General features: G+C 43.2%; 1 protein-coding gene and 1 long non-coding RNA gene across 2 annotated transcripts; one reads left to right on the top strand and one right to left on the bottom strand.

The window, feature by feature from the left end:
* Positions 1 to 1,177: 1,177 nt before the first annotated feature.
* On the bottom strand, positions 1,178 to 8,489 carry MED10 (mediator complex subunit 10). The gene is made up of 4 exons (XM_067529643.1): positions 8,328 to 8,489; positions 6,365 to 6,448; positions 5,514 to 5,616; positions 1,178 to 2,091 (listed from the first exon to the last, which is right to left on the bottom strand). Exons 1-4 carry the CDS (start codon positions 8,447 to 8,449, stop codon positions 1,996 to 1,998), a joined length of 405 nt encoding a protein of 134 aa, XP_067385744.1. The 5' UTR covers positions 8,450 to 8,489; the 3' UTR covers positions 1,178 to 1,995.
* Positions 8,490 to 8,614: 125 nt separating this feature from the next.
* LOC137167340 (uncharacterized) lies at positions 8,615 to 10,873 on the top strand. Its single transcript, XR_010924096.1, has 2 exons — positions 8,615 to 8,785; positions 9,851 to 10,873. It is a non-coding gene; the product is annotated as an uncharacterized lncRNA (long non-coding RNA).
* Positions 10,874 to 11,950: the final 1,077 nt, after the last annotated feature.

The following is an 11,950-nucleotide window of genomic DNA, read 5'->3' as shown; positions in this document are numbered from 1 at the left end:
TCAGGTGTAATTTCAAAATGATGTTCCCTAAATTTCTATGGAAATGCATACGTTGATTGAAATTAAACAAAATATATATGTTTAAAATTTGTGACTATAAATAAGTTTGTTTTCTCGCTATGGGTACAGAGACAAATACTCATTGTGGATGATCAGAAGAGAAATCAGAAAGGGAACTTTTCTGTTTCAGATTGACAACAGAACCATTTGAGGAAAGATAAAGCAACATGACCTGGCTAAAAATAAATGGATATAACTTAACAATATGTATACTTATTGCAACCCATAACTTATATTGCCTTGACTCGCTGTATTCCTACCCTCTGTTTTGTTAATTATTAAGAAAAATATAAACAGCACTACTGGCTGTACAAGTCAATAAAACTAGAAACTGTAACTAGAACAGTTGCTGTAAAGCTCATAACATATACAGAATGCATGTGGGTGCTGCATATGCACCAGTGGCACTCATGAATTATGTAAGTCACCTGAAATTCATGCAAAGAAAACACTTATAACATCTCTTTGTATTCTCTTTAAATAATGCTGCTGGTAAGTAAGCTACTTTGTGGTAACAAGTGCAATTAAAACCTTGCTGAATTATTTGAACAGTCAAACAAATTAAATCTCAATATACAGACCAACATGAGTGAAATATAAAGTATCAGAAGAAGAGGCATATCTACTCTTTGGACACCTTCCTAACATGGTAAAAAGTGAAGTTTCCAGCCTTTTCCACTGTGAGGCTAGCCTTTCTCTATATATAGTACAGCACAGCATAGCAATCCTGTTAAGCTCATCTTTCCTGCAAGAAGGAGCCTCTACAGGTAAACAGTAACTGCGAACATATAACTACATGGTCTATTAATTTCAAATGATAAACTAATTTCAAAATCTGGCTAGAACCACTTAAATGCACAACATTGTAATCAAGAAAGTTGCTTGCCATGTGAGAATTTTAAAAATTTTCAGCTGAAAACCAAGGTTTTCCCAAGTAACAAGTTATTTTCAAGTGTAATTCAGTTTAATTCATCTATGACTTTTCAAAAGATTTAAATACGCTAACATGATTTCTATTATTGTGAGCCTTGGGCTAACTCACTCAAGCTTTCCCTATTTTTTCTTTAAAAAAAGATATATTGCAAACAGAAACATATTAGAAGAACTAGCTACAAAATTCATTTCAAAGTGTTTATTGTATATTTTGCCCAAAGAAAATACAATACAATTACTTAACAAAAGTTTTGTTTCTGGATCAAACAATGCTGTACAAAATATAAGAACTGCTGGGAGGCCATCCTTGAAAGTATTGTTTTTCCATCCTCAGCTACCTGCCCTTCCAGTCACAAGTCTGAAGGGGACTTTTGGTCGTGGCTGACAAAGTTATATGGAAGCATAGCACCTGACAGTGAATTTTCATTTTAGCATAATTTAGCAAAAAGAAAAAAAAACTCCTGCTCAATCATACTTGTATAAACTGTCAGGAACAAGTAGTTAACAGTGGTCAGTTCTTACTTATTTCCCCCATGTGTAATAGACTGCAGTCTATTTTTACATCAAATATAATTAACTAATTTCCAAAAGAAGTGTATTTAGCCACGTTCTGGCACTTGATCATTCAATATAAAAAACCATTCTTTTCTGTTCAAGAAATGTACTTTGTGGAAAATGCTGTACAATAGCTTGCAAGTCACACATATGCCTCAAACAACTTTTCAGGAAAGAACACGGTAGCACAGGAAGTTTCATATGCAATCTTTAGATGCATAAAGGTCTGGAGGAAAATTTAATGGCTACCAAAAAAAAAAAAAACCACAAACAAACAACAGTGAGTGGTAACCAGGCTCCCTCACAGTCCATAACCACCACATGTATTAACACATCTACTTGGAAGACTTAAGTTCTTCCTCCCTCCAATCAACTCAGCATTTTCACAACAGGAGATTGTCAGTTCCATGAAAATATATGGTAACTCAGAAAATACCAAAGGCAGTCTTAAGGAGGAGGTTCTTCACCGCGAATAGCTTTGTACTTGGCCATGTCCTCTGGGAAGACTTTAGTCAGCTCTTGAATCAGTAGGCTTTTAAATTTCTAGAATGAAAAAGAGATTTTAGATTTTAAAAAAAGATCATTTATTGGAGCCAGTCAAACAAAATAAGTTATTCGCTGAATAACAAATATTTGCAAATAATAGTCAACCAGGTCTACCATTCCTTGACCCCAATGAATGGTATACAAAGAAAAAAATAAGTCCCCTACAAGACCCTTTGTACCCAGTAACTGTCTGAAACCTATTTGCTGAGGCAAACTTAAGTATTTTGTATTTTCTATAAACTAAACTAGCAATCAAACTCATTCAAGGACCATGAGGAAACTGGACTCTTGATAAGCTGTAGTGTAGTGTCCAATTTGTGGCCCCCAAGTCTATTAATTGTGGCCTTTGAGAGCAAGCATCTTAAAGAAGAAAACTGGTACTTGATTATGAATTGAAAATGTGCTGAACCATGCCCTGAGGCTTGTAAACTAAAATGTCTGAATCAGTCCCCTTGCTACTACTTCCCCCATGCTTCCTCTCTCTTCTCTTGCAGCCCCAAGAGCAACTCTAATGTAAGCCAAGGTCCTTTGAGCAATTGCAGTTCCTTCCCTGATACAGCAGCTCAGCAACTCATCCACTAGTTGCTTGTTGACCACAGGGGAAGGAGAGAATAGTTCTGACTGCTCTATTTGGCTTGCTTCCCCGCCTGGCTGTCAAAGCTGCAGGAAGAAAATGATAGAAGCTTGACTGGTACTGCCTGAGCCCAGGAAAGCACCTAACAAAGCATGGCTGGTTTTCTTTCCTCACACAATCACTGGACATAAGTAGGGAATCTCTAATAAGGGAAGGGAAGAGATGCTGAGAACCAGCCCATTATGTCTTCCTGAATCTTTACCCCAGCCCTGAAAACAAACAGAGCAGCCTAAGATCTTCTCTAATTTGTGCTAGCTGGCTATGGTCTCCAATAACTGCATATAGCCAGAGCACAGCATGCTTCATTCACACCCTCTCCATCAGAAATCTGACTTGTACAGTTAAAAATAAAACTATTATGCAAGAACACAATAGGTCCACTAAGTCTGATATTCTACTGAGAAGACCATCTTACACCAGCACTTCAGAAGGGATAAAAAGAATAATGCACTCAGACAAGTATAACCAATGAGAGTCCTGTAGCACTTTAAAGACTATCAAATTAAATTTCTGTAGGCATAAGTTTTTGTGGGCTGCAACCCACGAAAGCTTATGCCTACAGAAATTTAATTTGTTAGTCTTTAAAGTGCTACAGGACTCTCATTGTTTTTGCTGTATCCAGACTAACACGGCTACCCCTCTGGAACTTTTCAGACAAGTATGTAATGCTACATCATGAGCTACTATTGAAACCTAGAGATCAATTTATGTCCTTTAACATGCTACCCTCTGTGTCTGTTTAAAACTAGCTATTCTTCAGCTGCAGATTTTTTCCTATAAATGAACAGTCTTTTTCTGAATCTTGCTAATCTGTCTTAATATCTTTGAGTAATGAATTCCGAAGGCTGATTAAACTAGGGGTGTAAGCAGCTAAACGTTAAAACGGTAAGCAGCCGTCTTCCCATTTAGTATTTAATTTGAACCTTGCCCTCGCGGGAACCTCCCTGCCGACTGAGAGCTGCCCAGCTGTGGCTCAGCAAGTACGTGCCAGGTGGGGGGAGCCACGCTAGGCTCAACGCCTCCCCACCAAGCAAGAGCAGGCTAGCTACGGCTCTGCATCTGTGCACCTAGGCCCTCGTGGACAGGCCGCCTCCCCCTCCACCCCCCCTCTAGCAACCTCAGGCAGAGCTAGACCCTGACACTGCCAGCACCTGGCCAACAGAGCCAGTAACTCCGTGGCAGTTCAGCAGGGCCGAGCCAGCAAGAGGAGACGCTCAGAGTCGTCACCGCCTGATGGCCTCCCCCACCTCCCTCCAAATTCTGCAACCGCAGGGCAAGTTAACGTTTAATTATTTATTTTTAGAAGTTTAAATAGATAGTTAAACAAATTTTTACATCCTAGATTAAAGATTGTGTAATAGGATCTTATTGAAAAGAAACTGCTAATTCAAGAACCTTAAATCCAAACACATTTTAATTTCTTTTAACCAACATCAGCTTGCACTTCCACTGAATTTCATCTGCCACTGTATGCCCCATCTCACACTGAAGAGGAGTAAAACAAAGGATGTATTTTACTAACAACAAAATTCACAGGTTTTCGTTATATATCTACACATCAGTTCCAAATGCAATGGGACCAAACAAAATTTGGAAAACATAATAATGCTTTTATTTAAGGGAAAAAAGGGGAGACTGCTGCCACTGCTAAAATTAATTAAGTGTCCTCCATTCAAGGGTTTAAAAGTCTTTAAAAAAAAGTTTGATTTAATCCCTTCAGCATCACACAAGGGAAAAATACTTTCATGGTTTGGGTTAAACTTTGTTAAAACCGGTGGGTACAAAACTGCCTTTATTCAGGAAAATTGTAAGAAATATTAAGCTCCTTTATGGAACCAGAGAAGTGGAACAATAGCAGCCTCCATCAAAACATAGACACATGTAAGATGCATGTAGGTGGAGAGGTTTCACTGGGTACTGCTTTAGTAGTGGTGTATGAGAGAGGGAAGAAACAAGAACACACAACAAAATCAGCGAAGGAGCAGAAAGTCAAGGACAAAGCCTGACAAAGCCCTGGGAGCATGAAAGCCTAGAGAGATTTTTGGGCTGAGTGCTGGCTGAAAGAGGCTTGGACCTATGAGCAAAGAAACTCTCTCCTGTTTGATTCTTGCTATGTTCAGGGAATTATGACTTTGTAAATTCTTTGTAAATAAAGAGGATTGCATGGAACATACCAAGCTCTAATCATCAGTTTCTCCTCCTGACCCAAACAATCTACAGAACCCTGAATTTTGGTGAAGTCCTTGGGTCAAACAGGGGTAACAATACCAAACAACAGAAAGCAACATCTAGAAATATCCTTCATGTTTTTCTATCCTTAGTAATGTTTTATGGTGAATGTGCATACTATAGCCATACTTATGTAATTATACACATTCAGTGTCTACAGAATAACAATAGTAACAATATCACCTAGCTCTCCTATGGCGCACTTTTCATCAGTAGATCTCAAAGTATTTTACAAGAGGTGGCAACTCTCAGAACAGACTGTATAAAGAAGAGTAGACAAATGTTTGTTATCATAGCTACAGAAATCAAAGTTTGTTTTTTTTATTTTAACCTTTGCCATAGAATTAGAGAGACCATAACTACAATATAGGCTGCAGTATTATCAGTAAAACAAAGGGATTGGAAATAAGCCCCAGGGCAACCCACATAACGAAAAAAATCTGAACCACACAAATGAAAAAAAAAAAAAAACCTTAGACACTAAGCTTACAAATATGGTTCCTATTCTTATTAGGAAGAAGACAGTTGTATTGTTAATACATTATACTAGTCTTACCTTCATAGTGTCAATTTTGCCTTTTACTTGTTCATTTTTAGCCAAAGCCCTTTCCAAACACTCTTTAGTGTAAAGCTGGGGATTACGGCCTTGATCTATGTACCTGGAAATATGAAAGATGCCATGTAAGTGTCCCATGTAGGCTAAGATATTCCTCATCTTCACTAAATACAGCAATGAGAAGCTCAATTACACTGAATAACAGAAAGCGATATACAAATATGCTTTGCGTTCCTCCATCTGAAGACTCAGCAGCTCCCAAACTGTGATCCAAGGAGCACCTACTTGTGATCTGCAAACATCTGGGGCTGATTTTCAGTTTCCAGCTACTTCTTAGAAGTGTCCAGACTTATAGATGGCTAATGTGCTAACTCAAACAATGAACAGTATAAATCACATAGCTCTGCCATTAAATTTTTGCATTAACTGTTATATGCTTATTGTTCTAGTTTTGGGCCAATTAACAGACTGCCAATTATGTAAATATATGCAGTGATTATGAGGTACAAAAACAGGGGTTCTGATAAAACCAAACTAATTTTCACTTGTAATTTAAACCAAGATATGAATTCAGGCTAAAGAGCCAGACTGAGATGAAAAGCTACGTACCAACTCACTGAATTAGATAAGATCTCTCCCATACTCTAGTTATGCAATTTTATGCAAACACAGATGACAAAACAAATGGACCTGAAAATACTTTTTCCTTCAAATTCTTCAGGAATATTTTCAAACTCAAATTTTAAAATCATGAAAACTAAAGTGTAAATCTCTAACACTACAAGATTAACTAACTATCTCTGTAGTTTGATAACGTGTGGAGGTTGCTCCTTTGATGTAAAGTTACTTACTCAAAAACCTCTAAGGGTACACTGATATCGTGAAGTTGCTGTCGGCACTTGTCAATATCTTGCAAGCCTGTAACCATAAAATTCCTGGGAAGAAAAAAAATAAGTATGTATTTATTGGCTATAAAACCAGACCCAAACTATTAGTTACAGACATCCTTCTATATTTGGTTGGATGAATGGACTATAATGGATAGAGAACTGGCTAGAGCATAGGGCTCAACGAGTAGTGATCAATGGCTCCATGTCTAGCTGGCAACCGGTCACAAGCGGAGTTCCCCAGGGGTCGGTCCTGGGGCCGGTTTTGTTCAACATCTTTATTAATGATCTGGAGGATGGGGTAGATTGCACCCTCAGCAAGTCTGCGGACGACACTAAGCTGGGGGGAGGGGTAGATACCCTGCAAGGTAGGGATAGGATACAGAGTGACCTAAACAAACTGGAGGATTGGGCCAAAAGAAATCTAATGAGGTTCAACAAAGAAAAGTGCAGAGTCCTCCACTTAGGAAGGAAGAATCCCATGCACAGCTACAGACTGGGGACCGACGAGCTGGGCAGCAGCTCTGCAGAAAAGGACCTGGGGCTAACAGTGGATAAAAAGCTGGATATGGGTCAGCAGTGTGCCCTGGTTGTCAAGAAGGCTAATAGCATATTGGGCTGCATTAGGAGGGGCATTGCCAGCAGGTCACGGGAAGTGATTATTCCCCTCTATTCAGCATTGGTGAGGCCGCATTTAGAATATTGTGTCCAGTTTTGGGCCCCCCACTACAAAAAGGATGTGGACAAGTTGGAGAGAGTCCAGCTGAGGGCAACAAAAATGATTAGGGGGCTGGAGCACAGGACTTCTGAAGAGAGGCTGAGGGAACTGGGCTTGTTTAGTCTGCAAAAGAGAAGAATGAGGGGGATTTGATAGCGGCCTTTAACTACCTGAAAGGGGGTTCCAGGGAGGATGGGGCTAGGCTGTTCTCGGTGGTGGCAGATGACAGAACAAGGAGCAACGGTCTCAAGTTGTAGGGCGGGAGGTCTAGGTTGGACATTAGGAAAAAGTTTTTCACTAAGAGGGTGGTGAAGCACTGGAATGGGTTACCTAGGGAGGTGGTGGAATCTCCATCCTTAGAGATTTTTAAGCTGAGGCTTGACAAAGCCCTGGCTGGGATGATATAGCTGAGGTTAGTCCTGCTTTGAGCAGGGGGTTGGACTAGATGACCTCCTGAGGTCCCTTCCAACTCTAATATTCTATGATTCTATGATTCGCTCAGCTTCTATGTATAACTCATCTCACTTTTATTGGGTTGCTGCCTTCAAGAGACTGCATGAACAAACAAGGGAATGAAAAAGGTTCTCATCGCACCTTTTCCATGAAAACGGAGGCAGGCATCTACACATGGAGGTTGTGCAACCCTGGATTCCTAGTGCACTCCTAAATCTATGTTCTCTGGTATGTAGCACACCATACTGAGTATATAAAGGAGTCCCCTTCAAAGTGGCAAATTAAGCTCATTAATTCCCGCAGGGCACTAACAAACTAAGTCATTATTATTTCAAAGACATGTCTCAGATCTGAACCTGCTACAAACAGGTTTGGAAATTAGTGCGCTTTCCTGGGGGCTGCACGCTTGGCATCGTCCGCTGATGGGCCATTCCTTAAAGGCTGGGCTACAGCGAACCGAGACGCAAACATCGATGTTTACACAGCAATGCCCGGCACGTGGCAGAGCCGCGCTCCGCCCGTCATTCACCGACGGAGCCGGCCTCACACTAGCCCCAGGCGAGAGAGCGGCGCGCCCGCAAGCTCTCCCCTCCCCCCCACAGCGCCGGCGGTTGCCGGCCGGCGCGCCTCCGACCGGGAAGTGCCCCCGCCCACAGCCGCTTCCTACCGGGCCCCACCGCGCCTGCAGGGCCAGGAGCTGCGCGGCGCCTTCCCAGGGCTGGGCCCGGCCCGGCCCGCGCGCGGCGCCTCACTCACAGCTTCTGGTTGAGGCCGGCCTGGCTGCTGGGCTGGAAGTCGCTGACGATGATGCCGAGCTGCCGAATGTTCTCCACGAACTTCTCCAGCTGCTCCTCCAGCGAGTCGAACTTCTCCGCCATCGCCGCGAGCGCGCCCCCGCCACTTCCGGCGCAGCAGCCGCAGCGGCACGGCCGTAACGGCCACTTCCGCTCGCGGCCGAGAAAGGGAGGGTGCGGGGCGGGAGCGCCACTGGGGGGGCGGGTTCGGGGCGGTGGCTGCTGCTGCTCCTCCTCCGGCCCGGCCTAAGGGGAAGTGGGTGGCTGGGTGGGTGTCCCCGGCAGCACTGGCAGCCCCGCCCCTTCTTTCTGCTCCGCGGGCTGCTGCTCTCCCTGCCAGCCGGTGAGATGCCGGGAGCTGCGACTGCGCTGAGCGCGCTGGCGCACTAACCTCGGTGCGCTGGGCCGCCGGCCCATGTGGTGAGGCAGAGAAAGCGGGTGGCGGTGCTATGGTTGCCCTGGCTGCAGGGGGAGTGCAGACGCTGTATGGTCTGTGCCAATCCCCATAGGCCGCCAGCGCCTGTCCCGTAGTGCCCTGTAGTCTGCACCACTGCCCAGGGGTGACAGAGGCGGGAAGCTGCACCCCCCCCCCCCCCATGCGCTTGTGAACACACGTGTATTGTTGAAGTGCCTTTTTCTGATTGTGCCTGTTAGGAAGTACAACTTACAGCTTCCCTATTGTTGTGCAGAACTGTGCAACAAGCCATGGCTGCTCCATATACTAGATACGCTCCTACTTGGGCCTGTGGGGAGAAGAGGCTATGCCAGCGCTGCCATGGGCTAGCCATAGAAACCTGGATGTCTACAAGCAAACTGCACGGAGTTGCATGTGGCGGGGTGCAGTGTGAATCAGCAGCAATATAACATGAAAGTGAAGGAATTTCACCAGGCGTATCACAATGCCAGAGAGTGCAATAATAGCTCTATTATTGCTGAGACCACAAATCTGCCACTTCTGCATTGAACTTATGCATGTTCTACTTGGCAGAGACCAACACCCTACAAACTACTGTGGTTACTTTGGGGGCACCTGAAACAGAGACCCCTGACATTAAATGGCAAGGAGGAGGAGGATGCCTTTCCATGCCACTCTGCAGTGAGTTTGGGTGGCACCATTGTAGTAAACAGGCTAGTGGTATGCAGGTGTGGGTGACTTTGGAACGCCAGTAACAGCTGTGTTCTCTGTGCCTTTGTGAAACTCGGGAGTGAGATATCAGCTAAAATCACCACTGCAAAATAGTGCCAATATTCAGTGCCATTGCCATGTAATCATACTGTTAGAACAGCAACCAAAATTGTATAGCTTCATTAACACAGAAAATCCCTTGTTCTAGAGAACAATGTGGTATCAAGATGATCCAAAGCTGAAGTGTTAATGAGCATGTCTTCTTAGAATTGTTTATGGGAAAAAGGGAAGGAAGTTTTGAAACTTTTCACTTTTTCTTGTGACTATAAATCCAACGATACATTTGTCTGTTTTTATAGCAGCTTCTGACTTGGCATCCTTGCGCCTCCTCTATGCCAGCAGAACGCCTGACTCTGATGAGGGCAAGAAAAAAAAGGACTATGGAGGACAGGGTCTGCAAACCAGGATTGCATCGGGATGTGCACAAAGCGCTTGGAGGGCCAATATGGCAGACAATATGGAGAAAGAGTACAGAAAAAAGACCCAGGAATCCCAGCAGAACAAGGAGTGGGAAATACACCAGTACATTATGGGTCATCTTAGGCAGCAAACCCCTATGCTGCAGACTCTGGTTGATCTACAGGTCAAAAAATTCCAGACTCACCACACTTTGCAGTCACTGGAGAGTTCCATGGTTGCTGCTGCCTACACTCCCCAACATACCACATGGTATCATGGGGTGTGTCACTGCTCCTACCACTCCATATTGAGGGACAGCAAGGAAATTACAGCTTCACATACACCAATCATGATTCTTACAGGTCAGTGTATGTGCAGCCACAAATGATGACATTTATTTACTCAAATGGACATAAATGTTTACTTCCTTGCTAATTTTAAATATTCACTTTGGTAAGTTATGGTAAAAAGTTGCATGGCATCTCCTGTGGGTTTTTTTTGTACATCGATTTTCTGCACTTTTTCCCCCATTCAATAAAGTTCCATTTTTGGAGAATCAAATTATTTTTATTAGTTCACAACAAATATTACAGAATGTATGGTGGTAGTCAAAGCAAGCAGTACTTGTAAATGCACATTGAGTGCCACAGAATTTATAGGTTCAGGAAAACACCCAGTCATATTTATCAATGCAGAGCAAGCACTACACCATTCTTACCAGCACCAAAAGCTCCAGGCCCAGAGAACTCTCCAGCACAGAACACTACTATTACTGACCATTAAAGTACTCTTTCAAACCCTCCTTTAACCTCATAGCTCCACATTGGGCACCTGTAATAGTGTTTATGCCTGGCTGTTCAAAGTCAGTAGACAGCTGCTTCAGCTCCACTTCCATCTCCACCCTGGTGGCAGCTTTTCTCCTTTTGCCTTGCAGATATTATGCAGAACACTCCAGGTAGCTAAAACTACTGAAATATTTTTCTCACTGAGATCCAATTCAATGGATATATCCTGGTAGTGTCCCTCCAATCTACCAAAAGCACATTTATCTGTCATTCTGCACCTGCTGACCAGGTAGTTGAGTTTTTCCTTGGTGCTATTGAAGTAGCCAGTGTACCACATCATGAGCCAGGGGACCAAGGGGAAGACTGGATCTCCAGACTCACTCAGCATTTCAATGCTGCCAATGACAATTTTCCACTTGGGAAAGAATATCCCTCCTTGTAGCTTTTGAACAGGGCTGTGTTCATAAAGATGCAAGCATTATGCCCTTTCCTTGAGCAGTCCACCTTGATATCACTTAAGTATTCCAGTGCTTGCATGGATGTACAAAATTAGCCCTTTCTATTTATGTACTCTGGGGCAAGGTTGGCTGATGCAAAAATAGGGATATACATGCTGTCTATCAGCCCACTACAGTTCAGCAACCCCATTGCTGCAAATCCATCCACTATTTCCTGCATGTTTCCAAAAGTCACAGTCTTACGTAACAGAAGACAGTTAATGGCCTTATACACTTGCATAGCAGTGGGCTCACTGGATTTTTCAACTCCAAAATGATTGCCATTGACTGGTAGCAATCTAGCATTAAAAGCTTCCAGAGTGCAATCACCACTTGTTTCTCCACTGTCAGTGCAGCTTTCATCTCTAGAGGGCTGGTGCAAGCTCAGCACACAGATCCAGTAATGTGAATTTTTGCATCCAAAAGTTCTGCAGCCACTATGTCATCCCAAACCTGCATTACAATGTGATCCCACCAGTCAGTGCTTGTTTTTCAGGTTCAGAAGAGCCACTGAACTGTCTGCAGCTGCTCCATGAGTACCACCAAAAACCTTGAATTGGTTTTTGCTATCTCCCTCAGCAAACAATCCTCAAAGACATTCTCATGTCTCCAGGTGTTCTGGGAAAACCTTTAGGTCTGCAAATCCAGGAGAAAGTGTGTGTTCTGTATTTGCAACATTTATAAGAGGAGTGTGTAATTCTTTGGGCTCTATGCATTT

This window comes from Emydura macquarii, unplaced genomic scaffold, assembly GCF_026122565.2.
Source record: "Emydura macquarii macquarii isolate MOO-44397 ecotype Brisbane River unplaced genomic scaffold, CSIRO-AGI_Emac_v2 contig_320, whole genome shotgun sequence".
In the NCBI taxonomy this organism is placed as follows: Eukaryota; Metazoa; Chordata; order Testudines; family Chelidae; genus Emydura; species Emydura macquarii.
Note: the sequence above shows the minus strand (reverse complement) of the source record. Positions and strands in the feature narration are given on the sequence as shown.